The sequence below is a fragment of the Plecotus auritus genome (assembly GCF_963455305.1).
Source record: "Plecotus auritus genome assembly, chromosome: 7".
Taxonomy (NCBI): Eukaryota; Metazoa; Chordata; class Mammalia; order Chiroptera; family Vespertilionidae; genus Plecotus; species Plecotus auritus.
In genome coordinates this window covers 8786281-8809524 of record NC_137774.1, presented here as the reverse complement: position 1 = coordinate 8809524, position 23244 = coordinate 8786281, and the positions used below count along the sequence as shown (strand labels likewise).

Genomic DNA, 23244 nt, shown 5'->3' with positions numbered 1-23244 from the left:
TCTAACTCACTGTCCCTCTTCTTTCCTCTCTGTAAAAAAATCAAAATATATTTTTAAAAATAAAGGCACTAAAAATCATGGCTATGTGAAGCAGTCAGGGGACTGAGACAGAAAGTAGTTCAATCCATTTTATAGTTGAAACAGGCTCAGAGTTTAAGTGACTTGCCCAATGCCTACGGGGAAAGGGAAAAACGAAAGATCTTGCCTATATCCCACATGCTCAAAGAAACTAGGAAACAACTAAAACACGGGTAGTGTCTACACACATCGCTCTGACAAGAGGGAATTTTAATCACCACCCTCCACGGCCTGTTACGAGCTGTCAAATCCCGTCTGATTTAAATTTGTCCTTCAGCCACTGCCACAGCATTGTTCAAGGCAGATATGCTTGTTTTGAGTGCCAACTCCAGCTTAGCAAAGGAGCCAGTTCCACCCACTTAGACTTCAATGCCATAGATAACCTGACATCTTGCTCTGGCACTGTTTTCCATCCATATTATTTAAATACTAGGGGCCCAGTGCACGAATTTGTGCATCTTGAAAGGAACTGTGGGCTGCGAGGCTGTGGTAGGCACAGGGGCTGGTCTCAGCCCATCATCTGTGCCCCAGCCAAGCCCCTCCCCCTGCAGCCCTGGTCCTGTCTGCCGGCAGCCCCGCTCCCACACGCTGATGGTGCTGGTCTCGCTCACACCTGCTAATGGTGCGAAGCCATTGGGGACGGTGCCAGCAGCGGTGTTAGTGGTGGCTGCTGCCCCAATCGCCCCTCAGGAGCAGGGGGAAGTGGGGAAGCCCTCAGGGGTGATTGGGGCCAGTGATCAGGACCAGTGCCAGGCGCCGGTGTGAGTGGGGCCAGCGCCGGCAGCAGGTGTGAGCGCTGGGCAGGACCGTGGTGTGTAGGAGCAAAGAATTTTCAGTAATCACCAGAGGTTTGCTACAATGACAGTGACTGGCTCCCCACCTTAGTCTGGCACCCCTGCTCACCTGCTCCACCATCCCACCGTGGCCGACGCCAGCCATGTTCCGTGCTCTGCCCCCTGGTGGTCAGAGCACATCATAGCGACCTGTTCGGTTGTTGCTCTATTCGGTCTATTTGCATTTTAGGGTTATATATATATATATATATATGTATATATATATATATATACATATATATATATATATATACACACACACACACACACACACACACACACATACATATATATATATATATATGACTAGAGGCCCGGTGCACAAAATTCATGCACTTGGGGGGGTCTCTCAGCCCAGCTTGTGCCCTCTTGCAGTCCGGGAGCCCTTGGGGGGATGTCTGACTGACGGCTTAGGCCCGCTCCCTGCCATGGAGGCGGGAGAGGCTTCCGCCACCGCCGCTGCGCTCGCCAGCTATAAGCCCGGCTTCTGGCTGAGCAGTGCTCCCCTGTGGGAGTGCACTGACCAGCAGGAGGCAGCTCCTACATTGAGCGTCTGCCCCCTGGTGGTCAGTGCACATCACAGTTGTCAATTTGCATATTAGCCTTTTATTATGTAGGATATTTTTATTGATTTCAGAGAGGGAGAGGGAGAGAGAAACATCAATGATTGATTGGCTACCTTCTGCATGTTTCCTATTGGGGATCAAGCCAGCAACCCGGGCATGTGCCCTGACTGGGAATTGAACCATGACCTCCTGGTTCATACGTCGATGCTCAATCACTGAGCCACGCCAGCTGGGCTCCATCCATATTATTTAACTTCTCTGCCTGGTTTGACTATTAGGGAGTGAACCAGAGGACATCCAATTTGCAGGGAATGAGATGGCTTAAGTCAGGGGTCCTCAAACTTTGTAAACAGGGGGCCAGTTCACTGTCCCTCAGACAGATGGAGGGCCGGACTATAGTTTAAAAAAAAACTATGAACAAATTCCTATGCGCACTGCGGGCCTGGGACGAGTCGGCTGCTAAGCAGGACAGGCAGCGGCACCCGGCGGGCCGGATAAATGTCCTCGGCGGGCCGCATGTGGCCCGCGGGCCGTAGTTTGAGGACGCCTGGAAGTTCTTAGCCCCACAAAGCCCAATGTACCAGAGATTATCTAATACACTAGTTCTTGGATTCTAAAAGAAACAGGAGAGATTCCATGTACCATTTAGAAAAACAGGTTGTTTCCACCCAACGTAGTTTCCTTTCCTCCCCTTCCTCAGGAGGCTGAACATCAAATGGAATCCTACATAGTCAGTGAATTCACTATAAACGAAGTCTTGCCTCTATAGAGAAGTTATCTCTATGTAAGCAGACGGCTTACATCGATTGAGCCATTTTCCACGGAGAGAACTAATTTGTCATAAACTTTTTCATATTGCTCATATGTAAATGTGGAAACATTTACTTTTGGAGTAAAAGACCAACCTCCCTATGTGACGTGACTATAATGTAGGGAAACTCATTTTCAGTGTCTTGTACACATGAACTTGCTAGTGCAGCAGTTGGGTGAGAGAGGACTGTGAGAATGCAATTTTAGAATGGCCAAGTGACCACTCCATATGGTCAGTGTGTTCCAGTAACAAAATCATTTGCTTGCTTAGCATATAAACATTTAATGCATTAAAAACACTGAGACTGTTTTCTTTTTCCTTTTATTTATTACATTTGGACCTTTAAGAAACATATACCATCAGATATTCCACTATTTAGTAAAAATCTAGTCTAGTTTTTAGGAAGCATATGTCACAAACCATCTCGTTTCTACTCGCTAAAACTTACTAAGTTTATCAAAAAGGTAGGCTCTGATCTATGGGATCCTGAGCCTTGAGGTTTTGAATGTTTTGATTATTGTAAAAACAATTTCAAGTGGTTGAACTTAATTCCGATCTGTTTTCTTCTAGAACGGGCCAATCATTCTGAAGTTATATACTCCCTTGCAAGAATATTCAATTCCTTAAGCTTTGTGATCTACTCTGTCTTTGGAAAACGTGATAAAAAAGTATTTTTTTCTGTACAGTAAGGATGAATTGACCAGAACGTACCCAATATTAATTATAACAAAAAGCAGGACAGTGTACATGTGCCATGATTGCTTTAATGACTATTTCATAAGCTAGTGACTGCTCTATGGAGACTATTTCTCGATCAATACGATCCAAGCATAGTTGCAGGTACACTCAACACTTTAACACGACTCTTGGTTATCTGACATTGATTACAAATGAAAAGGGCAAGTGAACAAACATATACTCATACATGATTACGTTTTCAAGAAGCTACCTTTGTGGAAGTACACAGGAAAGGGAACTTTCAGGAAGCTGTTGATGGGGACTGAGATTTAAAGCTATGGCTTTGGTAAGCACCCCAGTGAGCTGTAGGAAGGCATTTGTAAGAGTAGATTCTGCAGCATCAAAGGAAAATTCTCCAAAATTGGGCATTTTCTCAATTAATTTAAATTCCGAGGCTTTCAGCAGTGAAGGGTAGAAACAAGATCTAAGGAAGAGAACCATCATCACAACCACTTAAGAAAGGTGACTATGGCCCTATCCGGTTTGGCTCAGTGGACTGAGCGTCAGCCTATGGACTGAAGGGTCCTGGGTTTGATTCCGGTCAGGGGCACGTGCCCAGGTTGCGAGCTCAATCCCCAGTAGGGGGTGTGCAGGAGGCAGCCAATCAATGATTCTCTCTCATCATTGATGTTTCTCTCTCCCCCTTTCCCTTCCTCTCTGTAATCCATAAAAATATATTAAAAAAAAAAAAAAAAAAGAGAGGTGACCATGCCATTTGGCTCATGATGTTATATGGTCCAAAAGCTTTGGGTGGCGTGATATGGACAAGGAAAATATTAGTACACAAACCACATAACACCATTAAAACTCAAAAACATTTTTTTTTCATTTAAAAAAGGATTTAGAATACATAAAACAAGGCAACGTTTATTCTTTTTTCTCATCTTCTGGTATGGGATCTGTGGGCGGCTCCTCCACTGTGGCGCTGTTGCTCTCGGAGCCAGTGTTACTATCACTGGTCCCTTCCTCGGCCATACTGTCCACGCCCTCCTGTCCGCTCTCCTTGTCCTCAGGAGTAGATGTGCCTTCTTCCCCATTCTGCTGACTTTCTGTTGTTTCTTCAAGGTGTGTCTCCTCTGTAAGCACACATTTGTCATTGTTAGTTCTGAGACAGAAATTTACTCTCCTAATTAGGCCGACAGCCGAGAGCTCCACTGTCCCAACATGTGGCTATTAAGCACCTAAACTGAGCTAGTGTGACCGAGAAACTTTCAGCATGTTTGAGATAATTTGGGGTTTAAGAATCTACTTTTTAACTGTAAATTTATGAAATCTAAATACAGGTCAAGTACTTCTTGACCTGTATTTAAAAATTTAGCTTCAAATTTAGATGTGCTGTAAGTACAAAATACACATCAGGTTCCAAAGACTTCATGAAAAAAGAATGTAAGAAATTAATACTTTTAGGCTGCTCTGGGCTGGAGGGAAGACGGTGCCGGTGGCCAGGGGAAGGAAGGCCCATTCTTACACGAATCTTTGTGCATCGGGCCTCTAGTATAAAATAATAGTGAATGTCAACTGTAATTGGAAAAAGAATTACATGTTGAAAAGATATTGTTTAGGATAAACTGGGTTAATTAAATATATGTTTAAAAGTGCGTGTGGAAATGATATAAGGTCAGTATTTTAGGTATCTCATTAATAGTCATGTTGGGCTGTTTTCTCTAAGAAATTAAGAGCATGAGGTTTTTGCTCTAATAGGTTTGTTTTTCTTCAGTTTTTTTCCTGTAGGCTAGAGGATAAAAATCTGAGTGTAGACCTACAGGCATGTTCTATTCATAGATGACAAAACAGAGGCAAAGGACAGAGTGTTCCATTTAGTTGCAAAATGAGCAAAGAACCATACCACACTCTAGCTCTCAAACTCTTGCATTAACCACAAAAATATGCCCATATTCAAATTTTGTTAAGATAAAAAACATGTTCACACAAAACAGAAAAAGGCTCAAATAATGAAACTTAAAATCCATCTGAAATGTTAATCTGCTGAATTGTATTTTGTAGAAATAGCTGGTAACATTTACGTTCCATTAAATGTTTTCCAGAGGTCAAATAGGAAGTCGTCAGTTGAGTACTGAGCATGATTACTACCCTTCCCACTTCTTGTGATGGTCCAGGAGACCTTTGGCTGTGTTTCCCTAATACTTTGTTTAGTCCTGTTTACACAGTGCATTGGTCAGGGACAAAACTGTGCCAGAAGGTAAGGTAATCTCAAAATTTCAAATAATAACCAATTTAATCAGTATTTATATACGTTTTGCATGGTGCGTGTGTGTGTGTGTGCGTGTGTGTGTGTGTGCGTGTGTGTGTGTGTGTGTGTGTGTGTGTGTGTATATATATATATATATATATATATATATAATTTTTTTTTTTTTTTTTGGCCTTGAGGAATGCTTTCAGTCAGAAATTCTGAAGTAGGGATTTTCAAGGGTGGGGTCGACAAACTTTTCTGTAAAGGCTACAGAAAAGGTTATGTGGGCTAGGTCAGTGGTCAGCAAACTCATTAGTCAACAGAGCCAAATATCAACAGTACGATGATTGAAATTTCTTTTGAGAGCCGAAAACCGACTTCTGCGCATGGGCCACGAAGTTTCAATCGCACTGTACGTGCGCGCCCGCACGTGGTATTTTGTGGAAGAGCCACACTCAAGGGGCCAAAGAGCCGCATGTGGCTCGCGAGCCGCAGTTTGCCGACCACTGGGCTAGGTAGTCTTTGTTGCAACCACTCAACTATATGTTGTGGCCCAAAGTAGTCACAGACAGTATGTAAACAAATGGGTGTAACTGTGTTCCAACAACTTTGTTTAAAAGCAGGTGGCAGGCAGGATTTGGCCCGTCCTAGGGCACCAAAAATGATGTCTTAACAGCAATGACCACATCTTAAATAATTTTAGCAACAAAGGTTAAAATACTGAGTGCCAATACCATGTCAAACCCAATACTGAATGATTTTATGTACATTTTTTAATTTACCCTTTAGAACTCACTGAGGCGGGTGCTAGCATACTTACAAATGAAGGGACGGAGATTAAGTAACTATCCAAAGGCACAGTGCTAGCACGTGGTGAAGGTGTTAGACCCTGATCTGACGCCAGGGCCAGTCTCCTTAACCATCACACTTTATTTATTTATTTATTTATTTATTTTTTAAAAAAATATATTTTATTGATTTTTCACAGAGAGGAAGGGAGAGGGATAGAGAGTCAGAAACATCGATGGGAGAGAAACATCGATCAGCTGCCTCCTGCACACCTCCCAGTGGGGATGTACCCGCAACCAAGGCACATGCCCTTGACTGGAATCGAACCTGGGACCCTTCAGTCCACAGGCCGACGCTCTACCCACTGAGCCAAACCAGTTAGGGCTTAACCATCACACTTTATATTCTCAAGGTGGAAAACGACTTGACTCAATCTGGGGAAATACCTAAGACCTCAAAGAGCAAGACTAAAGATAACATACCACTGTTGTTCTGCACTGATACAAACATGTTACATGAACCTACTTTTAGAAATTAAGATTTGGAAAGAAATGGGTATATAAAGGTCACATAAAGAATAACCGAAGAGGTCGCAGGGACAGAGTGACCTCTGAAAGGTGCTGAGAAAGAGCTGTCAAACCCAACATTTACACTGCTGTCCCCTGGGTGGTTACCTGTCTCCATTGGAATGTTCTCGGCTTCCTTCTTTTCTTCAGTCTTGTTAGCTGCTTGTTCTTCCTCAGGAACAATGCTGCTCTGACTGCGTTCAGCTTGCTCTGCTGCCTCCTTCTCCCTTTCCTCCTGCCTTTTGCGAGCCTGTTCCTCTGCCTGTGCAATTTCAGCTGCAATTTTTTCCATATCCACTTCTATTTTTAAACCACACAACTAGTAGTCAGAAAAAAACCAACACACAAAAAAAGTCTCTTAGTAATGTTCTTTTCTTACAATCTCTCAAACAGAAAAAATTACTTCAAAAATGGGATTTATTGGCTATAAACTGTATGTATGTGGGAGAGAAAAAAACATGGCGCCAGGTCTTCTCTGAGTCTGTGTCTACAGGAAAAGAAAGCTGCAGAGCCATGTAACATCAAATACTACAAAACGTTGGCGAGGCAATGCTGAAAGTGCCGGATTATATATAAAGTCTCCATTTTACATGTGAGGCTACCAAACACTACATTTACCTGTTTTAATACAAAGTGCAAACTGTGAACTACATCTAATAACGACATTTGATAAATTTTAATAAAATGAAAATAATTCATGCTTGCGTGAGAGTTTAAATGAAAACATCAGGATTCTAGACTCGATAGGCCTAGTATATGTATGCATACTAAATATTTCAAACCTATTACAATTTTGCCAAAAAAATGGGAATAATTTTATAAAGCAAAAATCTACTGGTTATAGTGAAATTACCCCTGTTTCAAAGTGCAAAATAGTCAACAAAAGCACATTTTGGAAAAAAGAATGAGAAATAAAAGTAACAGACACAATGAGAAAGTATAGTTAACACATTAAATTGGTACCCTCTTAAGTTCATTGTTGAATGAATCTGTGCTTTCCAGGAATTTCCTCTTCTTTTCCTGGTGTCGCTCCTCTATTTGAAGAAGTTCAGCTTCCAGTTTTCGCTGTGAGACATATGATCACGCTTTATAATTATTTTATAATTACTGCATTACTTTCTTTAAAGCAAATGTCAACTAGAAAACATGTCTTATTTTTTAATAGTCCATACTTTCTTACAATACAACAAATGTCCTGAATTCTTTTTTTTTAATATATATTTTTATTGATTTCAGAGAGGGAAGGAGGGAGATAGAGATAGAAACATCAGTGATGTGAGAGAATCACTGATTGGCTGCCTCCTGCACAACCCCCACTGGGGGTTGTGCCTGCAACCTGGGCATGTGCCCTTGATCAGAATCGAACCTGGGATCCTTCAGTCCACAGGCCGACGCTCTATACATTGAGCCAAACTAGCTAGGGCCTGAATTCTTAATTTAAGTCATTTATTACACAACTATGTCTAGCTAAGGTTTTAAAACAAAAGTAAAATGTAGCATAGAGGAGTCACTATGACTAGTAAGTATGTGATGTTAAATATGGTTTCAGGCCTGAGCAATTTCAGAATATTGAGGAAAGCAGTAAAAGGTTGGTAGGATGTCTCAAAATTCTCAATGGATAAATTGAGAATTAGAGTCCATTTCAAGACTCTATGTTACAGTTTTAAGGATAAACATATTAAATCTGTGGGAAAGGTCCACTCCCTCAAGCCTCTTTCCTGAGTCAGGAACAGGTTAGATTGAACAGACGTATTTCACCGGCGCACTGATGCATTATATAGAACTAGGTCACCTGGGATCTGTGGCATAAGCCCATTTTATTATAACAAATGTTTTATGACTCTACCTGATGAACCATTAAGGATTGGACCTGTCGTTTGAGGACCTGCATTCTAGCTGTTGTGACAACCGACCGAACGTCTGGCACCACACTTTCACTAAGGATTTCACTGATGAGGCGGTGGTTTCTCTGGAAACGGGCGGTGGCTGTATGCTTCATTGAAAAGCCATCATCATAATCTGGAATACATGAGATGTTCTGAAAATTAGGTCACCAGTAACCATAAACAGGAGTGTAACAATGTACACACTTAATTACCAAGGAGCACGGCTCTCACAAGTGGGTCTAAAGGACACCACGGGAACACTGGGGCGGTCACTTGATAAAAACCATACAGGACACGCTGTGTTCATTGGCGAAGGTATTGGATTTTCTCACAGAATCTTTAAGAGATGATATGTGTCAGAGAAAGATTTGGCTGAAACACAGGTGAGATATAAGCACATGTCTTTAGCCTGGAAATCAATGTGAAGGCTGCATGTGATAGCAAAACTAGAATTCTGCCCATGTTTCACTCTCTTGGTAGTACCTGTCCTTTCTTCTGAGCAGCTTTAAGATCCTATCTTAAACTTAAAAAACATAATGGGCAGAAGTTTGAGAAGCAGAGAAAAGGAGCCTTTTTTAAAGATTGTTCCTGAGTGATCCCTTCAGCCTGTCTCAGTATTCATGCTGTTATCTTTCACCTAGTGAAAACTTTTTTCTATTTATGGCTTCTACATTGCTAGCCTTTATTTCCTCTTATACTCAGCCCCACCCTTCCTATTATTCGTAGACTGGATATTCTCCTACCTTTTTTAGTTCTGCATGCTTTTTTTGCATTAACCATTCACTCTGAGCAGTTAAGGTCCGTGTATGCTAGTGTGTCTTTAGCACTCCTGATTCTGTTTAACACTCAATAGTTTCTATTCCATATGCTATTCGTTATACTTATATCCTATTCTGTATTTATGAGAATATCTGCCAATATCCCAATCTAGTCTTTTAAAATAGCATTTTTGTTTTTCTTTTAAGTATATCAGTTTATTTGTCTTTAGGTGGTATTACTGCTTCCTCTCTCAAAGGTGTATCTTTTTTAAAGTTCTTACAAGCATTGTTACCACTACTTTAAAATGGGGTCTTAAATTATTCTGATGTTTTCTATTGCTTGTAGTTAGAACTTCCAACCTTTTCCATATCACAGCAGCACACAGAGAAAATATTATTTGTACAAATGCCTGCTATGTGGACAAATATGCCCACAGCTAGAGGTGGCTAGCTCTGGGGCTCCTTGCAGCTACAGACTCTGCCTGGCTGCACATGGCCAGGGGCGCAATCTGTAGACCTGCAAACTATTCATGAGATGGCAACGAGGAAGCTGATTTGTGTGTGTGTGTATAAAATTTGTGTACCCTTATGTGTGTTATCATGAGCTACATTTATAAATTCGAGTTGGATTTCTCACTTAACTGGGAAAGGAATTTCATAGTGCTTTTTCCCACTCATTAACTTTCTCTCTTAGGAGTCCTTAATCCAGGGCTTAGGGAACCAATAAGAAAACAGGATGTAACTAGAAGGCATTTACCTTTTTTAAAGCAGTTGAGGCAAAATTCTGATTATGGCTCAAAAACCTTTCAGGCATTTTGAGTACAAAGATTTGGATAAATGATATTTTTTGCTATTTTCTGCACTAAAAAGAATTATTTCCTTTTCTTGTGGGAAATTCACATACAAATCTTACAAAAAACAGTTAATCAAAATAATGAAATGGTACTTAAATTATGCTTTGTTTTCCATATAGGATAGGAAGTAAAAACTGAAAAGATTTGTCTTATTTTAATTCTCCGAGAAAGCATAAACAAAACCCCACTTTATTTTTATTATTTACCATCCGGATCTTCAGCTGGCTGGATGCTCATGTAAGGTTCTCCTTTCTCCATGCGAGACTGCCTCTGTCGACTTTCTTCCTCTAAAGCGGCTTCGGCACGACTTTTTGCATTTATGTAAGCAAGGTATGCGGGGGAATTATGGTAGGCCTTCATAGATTCATTGTACTCTATCTGAAATTCAAATGTTTTTCAGTTTTATAATGAATATTTATCAGGTTACAATGAATACCTATATTATCTCACAGGAATATCCAAAGACACCATAATTATCTCCTTTTTACAGATACGAAATCTGAAGCCTAGAGAAATTAGGTGACTTGATCAAGGCAGACAAAGCCGCAGTGCATCCTCAGCTGTCCGGCTAGATCTTATGCTTCTTTTCTAAATCAAAAGCAAATGTTCATGCCTTTCCCACTGTATCCATCCCACTGCAGCCCCCACGCTACCTTTTCTGCTTCGTATTCATTTAAATATTCTTGTTTTTCTTCATCAGTGAGATCTCGCCACATGCCACCAATAATCTTGCCAATCTCCCACAACTTTAGGTCAGGGTTGGAAGCCTTTACTTGGTCCCAGACCTTAAAAAGGAAACAGTTGAAATGTCAGTATTGATGCCTAGAAATACAGACCTTTAAAAATACTTTTTAATATGAACATTTAAAAACAGAGGGAACAGAATCAAGTCTACATATTCTCATTAGCCTGCTGTACAATTAACAGTTGGCCAATCTCATTGCCTCTACGGTCTGACGGATTGCTTTAAGGCAGATTTCAGACATTAACAATCACTACAGATACTTAAGAGAAGCTAACTCAGTAACAGAGTCTGTGTCTAAGAGTTGACAAAAATTCAGAAGTGGTTAATCTGCACAATACAATGTATCATCAAATACACATATAATTATGACCAAAAATAAAAAAAAATTCTAAATAGTGATGGAAATAGCTAAATGCTCTTGTATTTAATAAAGATATTATTGGCTGTATCTATTAAGAGTAATGTAGGTTCATCACAAACAAAAAAAGAGGGAAAATCCAAGGTAGCGTAAAGAAAATAAAAATGATCATAGCTTACTATTTAGAGATAACTATGTCTTTTGGCTTTTTTCTTTCTTCAAACTAGCATGTAGTTGCTATTATTTTTATAAAAATAAGATACTAATACATACAGTAGTCTTATATCCCTTTTTTCATTCAAGATTTTTCTAATGTCATTAAATATTCTCCAAAAGTCTATATAACACTGGCTATATAACACTGTCTTAAGGATTTTAACAGTGTATTTAATCATGTTTTTCTTGTTGGATTTTAGCCCTGGAACTTTAAAATCAGAACTAATTTCTTTAACAACTGCAATTCTTTATCCTTTCCTCTGGCTATGCACAGAAAAGCTGGCTAAGCCAATCTGAAATCTGATGAGAAGCAAAGACAGCAGTGCCCACTCCTCGCTCCTCAGCACCTACCTTTCTGCTGTACCTCATGTAGGGCATCAGCGGCTTATCTGGAGGCTTTGGGGGTTTTGGAATCGTAATACCAGAGGAGGCCTACAAAAGAGTTAAAAACATTCATTATTTAATTGCAAGAAGTTCACTAGTAAAATGAAAAGAGAGTGCCTTAAAAAATTCTAATGCGCCTTTCTTCTACTCGTCCATGGATACAAGATTCTTATATTTTCTCCACTGAAAATAGCTATCACTGCAAATTCAGAAATGTTCACATCAAAAGAAAATGAAGAAAATGACTTTACGCACATAATTTAAAAATATTTTACATAGCAGTTTATTGCTACTGCTTTGACAACCTGGCTGTAAGAACAAATAAATTATTACATAACAATCCATACATCAAAAATATATGGTCACATAGCAAATGTCCCACATTCAGGACATTACCTGGCACCCTTTTATTTGCTTAATTTACCATTACACATACAGTCAACACTTGATTATCTGCACCAGAATCTGAATGCCTTCAGCACTTAGCCACACTCACACTGTCTACAGGGCACTTTGTATCTATCTGTATTATTTCAGAATACACCCTTACATAAACAACAAAAACTATTTTCTAAATTCAAAAACAGGCAACAAAAAACCTCATCTCCTTTATCATGACTAGACATTTTAAGGTTCCATATTTAGTGGTTTTCTATAAAGGGGATCAAGAAGTGTGAAATAAAGTCATGCCTTTTTTATCCTTAGTGTAGGGGCAAACAAGTTTACTGGCAACAGAGAAATGGCAGACATGGGCCATTAAAGTATATCAAGAATCTCCATTCGATTAAAAAAGAAAGAGGAAGAGAAAAGATTGGTTCTTTCTATGGGCTAATATCTATGCAAGAGATACCAGATAACTTCTAGTGGGCACCCCACATAACTCCAATCCAAGAATGCCCATTTCTGAACTTAGTCTCATCTTAATGTATGTATATGACTCTATTTGCTCAAGGACTCAGAATAAAACCATGGCTGAATTACTTTTATTTCCCCCCAATTTCTAGAAGACCCCCAATATTGATTCTTGCCAGGCAGGGGGTAAGAAGTGCTGACTTATTCTAATTATCAAGACAGAGCTTGGCACATCCTTGTAAGAAAACTGGTGACAGTTGGTTCCTTGCTTTTCTGTTGTTGCTGTGACAAACCCCAGGGAAAACTCCATTCTGGGCTAGGACCTCAATCACAACCTTATTTTTCATCCATGGGCTCAGAGATTAGGATGTTTGCACCCTACTCCACTGCTTCCAGACAATGCTTCCTTTCACTATGAGGGTCTCCTTCACCCCTCTATGCGTTTCAGTAACTGTTTCTTCACACACAAAATCATTAGAAAGCATTTCATCTTTGAAGCAGTATTTCTTCTCTTCTCACTCTTCATGTACATTCTTACCACATCTCATGCTGGTGCCCATGCAGACAGACCTTGCTTTTAGCAGCAGTGGGCAATGGGAGGAGGTGAGCCACTGGGGATGGAAACTGTCAACAGCGGTGGTATGAAGCGTAAGGGAAGATCTGTCTCAGGGTCTGTAGGAGTTCTTTCAAGGAGGGAAGGGAGTAGGGAGGAATCCCTACAAAGCTAACCTTACCAGTATGTCATAAAATCAGAGCAGGACATATAAAAGTCTGAGTATTCATAACATGAAGTTATTAGAAAGCATTTCCAACTCAGCCGACACAAATCTTCAGAATTTCATGAAGTTACAAATAAAGTTGAAATTGTGCCAATAATTCAATTTGGTAGGTCACTGTTAATTTTTTTAAAAAAGAGGTAAAAAATTCTAAAATGTCTATGCTTAAATATGTTGAATTAAAACACTTTAAAGATAAGTTATAGTAATATTTGCTCTTGGATATTTTTCAAAGAACTGCATTTATAACATTAATGGGTTTGCCTATTTATCTTCCTTTCTCCCAAAGAAAGGTACCCAAATAGCTCACATACTGAGTCCCTATTTTTATTACATTGACCAATTTACAAATGCAAACAAAATAAAATAAAAAACATTAACAAAGTTAAATTCTAGCTGATTTTAAGGATACTAAAGATTTGTATCATTAAACACCTGTCATTTACCATCTCAGACAGACATCGTTCTATAATGTCTCAATGCCCAGTAGTTATGTTTTTAAGCTTTTCTTTCCTTGCTGTTACCATGAAATCCATCTCCAGCAGCAACTCTCCCTCTTTCCGATTTTCTGCTTCGAACTGGCAATGAATGCATTGGGGGAAAACAAGTAACTGTGCTTGTTAAAACGTGCTTACATAAGAGTATGGTCCTGGGATCTCCCACAAAAAAAGTCCATGATTTTGTAAAATTTATTTTGGCTACTCAAGAGTTTGTTGTTGTCTCTTCCCAATTCTCAGCTGTTTCTCTGGTAGGATCTTATTTAAGGGTTTTCTCCTGGGATAAAGTTTCCACTGAAGTACAGAACATTTTATCTCAACCTATTTTCCACACTGTACTTCAGAGAAGTTAATCATCATCCGATGAAGACCTCACTAGGAGTGATTTCCATCGCAGAGCTATCACAAGCACTCCGAAAGGTTTCAACATGCTATTTAGTTATTATTGTCTGAAAACTATTCAAGTATACAGGAACCTACAGGGAGCTACTTAGCAGGGACGCACAGAATCATTCCTTCAAATCACAAACAGGACACCCCCAAATCCAGCCAAAGTAATACATGGTTGGGTCAACTTAAATAAATAAAACACTTTAATAATGGTCAAAATCAGGTTACTGAGTCCTAACTGGCTTAAATTAGATATATCAAAAAGGTGGTGTAAAACTTTAGGCATAACTAATTTTCTTGAGGATGATTCAATGACCTATGACAGAGGTCACTAAAAGTTGAAGGGGCTGGAATGAACACAGGCTAAAAGCCTTCGTATTTTCTAGGCCGTTCAGGTTAAGTCTAAACAGCAGTTTAATTACAATTTAATTTGATATTGAGAGAACAATACAAAGAAAACTACAAAGAATCCAAACACCAAATTTTCCACCCCCAACAACCCTTTTATCCAAATCTACCCTGAAGCTAATGCCCACTCCAAATGTTGTGGTCCCAACACACCTAAGGAGGAATGGGGAGAAATAGATAATTTAGCCAGGCTCCAAGACAGAGAGGGCACTTGCCTTTTCCTAGTAAGTCTCCATTAAATGATCTCATTTTATTAAGAGAATTCTCACAGATAGGTCCAAGTTAACAACAAAACGCTTACACAGACCAAAATACAAATGATTCTAATATTACAGTTAGCACTACTTCTATTCCATTAACATAGATAATCAAGAGCTGACTGTATAGAGCAATTAAAATGCAATCATTCTTGTTTACTTGCTCATGAGTAATTTTCTGCATTAACATGAATGGTCCAAAATTGATTCTGTTCCTTGTTTAAATTAAAATGTTCTTTATCATTTGATAACCTTGCCACCCATTGCATTCATGAAACAACACATTTAGGCCAGGAAAAAACATGTATCGATGCACATAAAAATTGTATGCATTGTGAAATGCATATACACACACACACTCTGTCAGAATTCTTTTCAGATACCATGAAATATGCATGGCACATAAAACTTGGTATGCTTATGAAGTACAAATTATGCAGAAACAATGAAAATTTTAGACAAACAAAACCTATCAAGCTAAGCAATATGCTTACCAAGATAGTCTGATAGTAACAAGCTTTTTGCTCTAGCTTGACTACAGGGTGAGAGGGCTTTTTGAATTCACATAATTGAATTATTTATGAATACAGCAAACAAAAACCAGGTAGAGAAGTTTACAGCCATTCTGGGTGGTATAAATTCTCACCAAATACCATAATCCAAATGTATGCAGATATTTGGCTTTTGGATTCAATTTAGTTATTTATTTTTGATAAATCCTTTTACAGCTGTTTTTTTTTCTTTGGTACCTAAACTTCCTTGAATGGAGTTTAAGATGATTCTAAAATAAAAAGTACATCACCCAATTTTGATTATTTTAAATTTATAATTTACTTTACTTTTATATTTATTTTTTCTTAGATAGATCAGTTAAGTGACATATCTTCAGTTTCAGAAATCATATCCCTTATCCTAAGGATTATAAGCACACTTCTAGTTGTAGTTATCTTGTCTGGTACTTCAAATTAATTTCATTCAAATTTTATTCTGCAATTCTTTGATGTGACACAAAAGTCTTTTTCTCTTTTTAACTGAAGACAAATGAATCTCAGAAGGTCAACTATTAAATCCAAAAGACAAATAATTATGTGTAGCAATTCAAACTAGTAGGCCAGCCAAAAAAAGCCAGGTCTGTAAGCCCAGCATTTACTAAGAAACTTGAGTTCTTGAACCTAATGCTAGTTACCTTAAATGAAAGATAACGCTTCAGCTCAACCAGAGTATTTTAACCATAAGAACTTCTAGGTTTGTCTACACATAGTACAAACATTAAGTGCCCAAGGTTTTATCTCTACCAACCACCAAAAAGAATGTTTTTTCTTATACATATCCAGATCTCACTATATATATATATTTTCAGTGTAAGATCATACAACAAATGTTCAAAATAGTCGAAAAGCCAGGTGAAAAAAATTTAATGGCTGTGCTGATGATTCACAAGGACCTAACTCTGAAGGCATTTCTGGTCAATTCCAGTTGTTTGCCGGATGCTGTAATAGTTGATTCTCCTACCGTGACCCGGCTGTTGGTGCCCGGGTTCCCTCCCAGCCTGTAGTTGTTGTAGGCGAGATGACTGTATGGATTGTATCCCACAAACCCTGGTGTGCTGGGCATTTGCTGATGGAAACAAATGAGACAAAAACACGAATGAGAAATGAGCTCAAACGAGGAAAACACAGAAATGAAAAATGATCTGCATATGACATGCAAAAGCAACCTGAATTTAAACAAGCAATGATGTGTTGTAGTTGTTTTTTCTTTCATTGAGAAACCAGTCTGCAAGTGTGTGTTTTTTTCTCTCTTTCTCTCTCTTTGCAGGGGCCAGTGGTGTTTGTGTGAATTTGAATGTGTGTTGCATTTTTGGGGTAAGCAATACAGTGAAGTGTCTCAAACATTCAGGATTACTTTATGGTCAATAGTATGACATAACAACTTAGCAATATATGTCTGAGAGGAAAGCTTGAAATGTGGTAAACTACAAGTGTGAGAACACTTTACATGCAAAACAAAACATGATTTATTTGACAGTTATGTGGATGCCGCCAATGTATTTGTCTACTAAAAACAAAAACAAGAAATGGACTGCTTTCAAAGACAGTTTTAAATCATTTTATATATGTGAGAAATGAGAAGAGACTCAAATCAGGAAGTCAGAAGTTGTCAATAGAAAAGAACATATGTGAGATTCAATGGATGTCACATACATGATTTCAAAACAAAGACTTGTAAGAAATGCATGGATTTCATCCTGGGGTACTGTCTGATCTTTTTAACCCAGCCATTCTTTCATAGGCTTTCTTTTCCATCTCTTCTTTGATCCATCTTCCGTAAGTCAATCATGAATAATTTCTGCATTTAGTTAATGTGAACTATTTTTCTAGTTGACAGACTTGAACTCTCTCTTTTTAAAAATAAATCTAGTTTCCTGATAGCTCTAGTCCTTTCAAAAACACAATTACTCGCTGCAGCAACAGAATTCTTGGCTTTTGTGAATTATGTGTTGATGTGATTACAAATGGGCTCTTATATAGCAGTCCCCTTGTGGTTAATATAATGACATCCAATGTTAATGAGAATCAAGATATAATACATAAAAATATAGCAAAGAGACCAAAAGTAGAGTATTTTCCCTAATGAAATTCAATAAAAACAAGTGACAGTAATTTCATTTTAACATGCAATTAACAGTCTTGAATTGTATGATGTAAAATACACTTAACATATTCCAATTAAACTATAACTGTTATAAAATAAACACAATTTTCTAAAACATGCCGCTGCACATATCCTTAGTCTCTGAAAGATATTCAAGCATTTGATACTCTTTAGAAGAGAACTGATCAATTTGTAATCTATGTAGTTACAGAAGACGCAAATTAAGCTTATTAAAGTAGGCAAAACAGATGAAGTATCAAAGGCACAAAAGAAGTGTATATTACTTAGAGTGGTACATCTGGGTGGTGGAGGTGGTAGTGGTGGTGATGATGATTGTGATGGTGGTGGTTAAAATAATGGGAAAAAAAAGGAAGGAGGATAACTCATTTAATTTCCACTCTGTTGAATGTCCTAATCCCTAGTCTTCTGTATTTATGTGTCAATGTGAAGCTATAATGGTACAAAAATATGACTAAAGAAAGGCAAAAATTTAAAAAATCCCTTTCTATATTTGAGAAGTCATAAGCGAACACTTGGTTTTGGACTATTTTTATTATCTCAAAAAATCAAGTATGTGTTCCAGATACTATACACTGTCTGAGGCAGTATTTATATAAAAATGACACCTTCAAAAGTTGCATAAAAAATGAGACACTTCAAAATTGAGGCCATAATGTAAGAAAATTAAGCAGGGGAGCTAAAAAAAAAAAAAAAAAATTGAACCTAAAACATGACAATTATACCATTTCCAAAAATGAAGTACATGGTTAGTTCTCTGAGGTCAGGAATCTCAATTGTTCAACTCCACCTGTATAGCCACTAGCAGAGTGCCAAGGAGATGGTCGTAAGATATGTTCTTTGATTTAAGAAAGAAAACAAAGCAAACACAGGACTTTAAGATTTACTGGAAGTAACTTGAGACTATATGTTATATAAATTGAACTGATTACATGTGATATAGCATCTCTTTTTAAAAACATCTTACTGAAGAAAACCAAGTTGCTGATAAATGTAACTAAAACATTTATCTAAGGGATTAGTAATTAAGAATAGTTATCTAGTGGAGAAAACAAAATTATACAAAGAGGACCTAATTAGTAAACTAGCTTGAAATTTAGGGGGTAGGGGGTTTGGAAGGAGGGCTAACAGCTGTTAAAGAATTGCTTTTGTAGGATATGGTCAAGGTTAATAGTGTTTTGTTTTTTAAGTAAAAAACAACAAGGAATCTATTTCAGCAAGGTCTTAAGAGTTACTGTTAAATTTGTTGTATGGATTGGACAATTATTTGACATGCTGACCAAGCTGGATCAGAACTTGCTGGGTGAAAAAACTAGTTCACAACTATCATTTGGACACTTTGAAACACATCAAATTCCAAACCAATGATATATGGAGTGGAGTAAAATTCAATAGCAGGATCTGACCCACAGATAATAAAATCCTTACTTGAACAGCTTGAAAATAAAGATTTACAATGAGTGTTATTACAGAACTGGAAGCTTTATTGTTTAATATGAAAATTATATATAGACAAGGAGAGAAAAAAATGTAACCAATTTAAGGTTAGGTTTGAAAGTAAGAAATGCCAGAATGAGCATTCACTCAATATCAACTTTAAAGACTTTTAATAAGAGATTAACAAGAAAGAAGTGTTAAACTTGACAGTTATTTCCCATTAAAAATAAAAAAGGAAAAAAGAACTGAGCATAGGAGGTTGGCTTTTCAGCAGTATGTTTCTTTAAATGTTGGGGTTGGTTCAAAGTAAGATGCAAAGAGGTATTTTATTTAGTAGGAAGTGCTAGTTTTTTTTTAGCTGAATTTTTCATCCTGTTGCTGTGATGATTGAGTGACCCTTCCTGGAAGACATCTGGGTTTTTGTATCAAGGCCAGACTTGGCTATTACATTAACAAGAAAATTAAAACTTACTGTTGCAGGAGCTGGGGTGGGAGGTGGGGCATAAGATGGTCTTTCTGTTTGAAAGAAAATAAATAACTTCTTGTAAACAACTGAGATATAATACTATGCAACAAAACTACCAATGGTCCTGTTTGAAGAAAAAAAAAATGAGAGTATTTTGGAATTCCCATTTGTTAGGGCATTAGTCTCTTATTTATATAGATTGATAAATATAAAAAAAATGAAACTTACTTGACATTTTGGAAGATTAAGTTCTCAGTTCCTTAAGAATGAATCTGAGACACTAAAATAAAAAAAGGAAAAAAAAGAAAAAAAAAAGAGAATCAAAACTCAGCAAGCATGAGAGAATGTTTTCCTAAAGAATAGGGTAGTTTAATTGGTATTTCTTAGTAAAATTACATTATCTTCTAGTAACCAATCCTTTTGCATATTTAACTAGTTCTTGAGGTCACTGTGTTGATCAGAATCAAGACGACTAAAACAAAAATTTTTCTTATGCTACTGAGCCACCTCTTGTATGGAAAACATTTTGCTGGTGCGATGTACACATTTAATCAGACCGATAAAAACATAATGACAATAGAATGTGATACATTATCAGGGCCCACACTAGGGAGGCCTACAGATACTGACAGCTCCCAAATCAGCAGCAGCTTTCCCTTCCTGTTAGCCCAACAACTTCTATTAAAATGGAGCAGCGTTTTATTCCTGGAGGCAGTACAAAAGGTAACTGGCATGCCAATGAACTTTATCTTCCCTCTTAGTGGCAAACAGCTTTATAACTGTTGGGAATAAATTTTGAAAGAATCCATCAGGAAAAAAACACACACCACCAAAACTCTTATTAACCCTTCACAGCCTGTTGCAAAATTATCTCCTTAGTGGAGCTTTCTTGATAAATTACCTGGGCAGAATTGCTTCCTCATCTGTACTCCTACCCAATTTACATAGACCTAGGATACTGTGTATTGTATCATATACCTGTTAATGTGGCTAGATTGTGTGCTGCGGAAACAGGGACCATCTAATTCATTATTATAGTCCCAGTACCTAGCTCAATGCTTAATAAATTCTGCCCTAGTATTACCAGCTCATGCCATGACCATGCACACGAGCTTGTTCCTGACATCCATATACATCACACAGTGCAAACAAAGCGATGTTCATTGTCAGAAAAAAGGCAGCTAACTTCTATGACTGACTACTGGAGTACTTCCATCCAACGCTCTGTGCAACAAACATGATATATATATATATATATATATATATATATATATATATATATATATATATATATATATATATATTTGCTCCTATTTTGCATTTTAGGGGAATTCCCTGGAGCCCGAGGAATAAGAGACCTGGTGTGGAAGGAAATACTGTAGTTTATTTTCTCAATGACCTAAACTGGGTCTCTCACTCTTTCCTTAAGGAACAGGCGGAAACCACTGCCTCTGTGTCTCTTTCCTTCCTGCTCACGTTCAGGGAGCTGTCAACATTCTGTGGGGAGCCCTGACAAAAACGGCCACGAGCTCCCGGGTATACAGCATTCATGGTTAATTCTTTTAAACGATTGATCTCCTTGGCTATACCATACACCCTAAGTGCGGGCTGCCCACCGCTGGATCCATCCCCACCGCCGGACATAAAATACGAGATAGGTATTTGCTGAATACCGTCTGGGGGACAGGCTAACTACCTACATCATTTCGTTTTATCGTCACCAACTACCAACAAGACAGGGACTGCTATTTCCATTTTGCAGCTGAAATAGTGGGTTTAAGGAACATGCCTAAAAACACACAGCCAGGAAATGCCAGGGGTGGGTTCCCGAACCCAGGCCAATCTGCTCCAGAGCTTTCGCTCTTCACTCTGAGCCACACCGAGAGTCCTCAGGTCGATGCCTGCACTCCAGGGAAACCACCTTCCCGGGGGAGCGGGGAGAGGAAGCGGTGCCCACGGGCCCGGCTCGCCCCAGGGGCTCGCTCTGCGGCTGTTCCCTGTAGGCTTGCTGGGGAGGATGCACGCTACCAGCAACCCCACGAACGCGGGGTACGCACGGCTGCTTGGACCCATTTCGCGGGGTCAGTGGCAGGGGCGAGTCTAGCCGCCAAGGAGGGAACCCGAATGGGACTCCCTGCCCACCCTCGCTCCGCTAGGCCTCAGGGAGGGCGCTACCAGCCCCAGGCTCTGCCCCGCGGCCAGGCCTGGACCCCAGCAACCCCCGGGGACCCGCAGTCCAGCCGCGCCGGGACCCCACCGCCGGCCTCCCTCCCGACCCGCCAGAACCCAATCGGAAACACTCACCCGCGGGCAGAAAAGGCGCCCGCAGCTCCGGCCTCGCTTCCCTTTGTCCCGCGCACGCCCCGCCCCTCGCGCGCGGAGCGTCCGCACTCGCACTTTCCACACGCGTTTTAATTTCTTTCCGGGCGCCGCCGACCGTCTTTGCAAAAAGAAACCTCCTCGTGAGGACGCCTGAGGTTTCCTGCAGTCAAGGATTTTTTTCAGGTCCTATTTGTTCCGCCGAACTCCCCGAGTTTGGGTGCCTTTCCAGGCGGGCGCCGATTCGTCACGGCGGGGAGGCGGAGGGGGCCGCCCGCCCAAGAGGCCTGCGTTCCGCGGCCGTGAAGGGGGCGGGGGCGGCGGCGGCGGCGGCGGCGGCGGGACGTACGAGGCTGCGCTGAGGACGGTGGGAGCCGCGGCCTCACTCCACGCGCGGGGCCGGAAGACGGCGGGGGTCGCCGGGGCAGGCGGCCCCGGAACCACTGTGGCCGCGCGGGCCAGGCTCGGGTCGCGTCAGCTCCGCGATCCCCACCCCTCAACCCCGCCAGGCCATTTTCCAAGCGAGCCGAGCTGTGTACTTTGGCTGAGGATGGAAGCGCGGTTTCCGTCCCCACGGGCGCCTCTCGGGCTTCCTGCCTTACCGACACGGGCTTTTTCCGTCTTTCCAAGGTCGAATCTGGTGCAATCGCCACTGGTTTCCGAGCCGAGGCCCAGCGATGTGAATCCCCTTGGTTGGATGGCCTTGCAGAGTCGAGGTGCCACTGGTCTCTGCCCAACGTGGTCTTGGCTCATTGGGTTCCCATCGATGGGAATGCCTGCCCCACGCTTTCGGGTTAAACTCATCTGTCCTTTTGGATCCAGCTCACACGTCTCTTTCTGATGCCCTCCTGCCACCCTCCCCCCCCCCCCCCCCCCCCGCAATAATCCTTCCTTTCAACTCCATGGTTCTTGGACATCTTTGTTGTAGTCTGTCCCTGATCCAAGGTACCCGAGCGCGTTTGTCATCTTTAATGCACGGTGAGGGTCTTGCAAACAAAGGTTCAGTCATCTGCACTGGTCATCTTCACATTGCCAGTGTCTACTAAGGCTTGACCCATTGTTAGATGCTCACTAAATGTGCATTGAGGTGTGGCCCAAAGTTAGCTTAGGGTGGTCTAGGGTCTAAGTGTGTGAGGGAAACTGGAAAAGGCTTGTAGTGATTTGCACATATACCTTCTTTCTAAATGTTTGTTTGTAATACTAGAGGCCTGGTGCATGAAATTCCTGCACTGGATGCGGTGGGGGGGGGGGGATCCCTCAGCTCAGCCTGCGCCCTCTGGCAGTCCGGGAGCCCTTGGGGGATGTCCGACTGATGGCTTAGGGCAGGGAGCGGGCCTAAGCTGTCAGTCGGACAGCCTTAGTGCTGCCGGAGAGGCTGCTGTGGAGGCGGGAGGGG

At 40.3% G+C, this 23244-nt stretch overlaps 1 protein-coding gene across 4 annotated transcripts; it reads right to left on the bottom strand.

Annotated features, from left to right (window-relative positions):
- Positions 1 to 2618: 2618 nt before the first annotated feature.
- On the bottom strand, positions 2619 to 22152 carry SMARCE1 (SWI/SNF related BAF chromatin remodeling complex subunit E1). Of its 4 annotated transcripts, XM_080679550.1 has the most exons (11): positions 21834 to 21912; positions 19758 to 19809; positions 19536 to 19579; positions 16466 to 16570; positions 11741 to 11821; positions 10724 to 10855; positions 10277 to 10448; positions 8419 to 8591; positions 7536 to 7637; positions 6681 to 6891; positions 2619 to 4102 (listed from the first exon to the last, which is right to left on the bottom strand). In XM_080679550.1, the coding sequence occupies exons 2-11, from the start codon at positions 19762 to 19764 to the stop codon at positions 3894 to 3896; spliced, it is 1236 nt and encodes a 411-aa protein (XP_080535676.1). In that variant the 5' UTR covers positions 19765 to 19809; positions 21834 to 21912; the 3' UTR covers positions 2619 to 3893. The 4 variants fall into 4 exon arrangements, with proteins under 4 accessions (XP_080535676.1, XP_080535677.1, XP_080535678.1 ...); XM_080679551.1 differs by lacking the exon at positions 16466 to 16570; XM_080679552.1 differs by lacking the exons at positions 16466 to 16570; positions 19536 to 19579 and having other exon boundaries at positions 21834 to 21918.
- Between the last annotated feature and the right edge of the window lie 1092 nt (positions 22153 to 23244).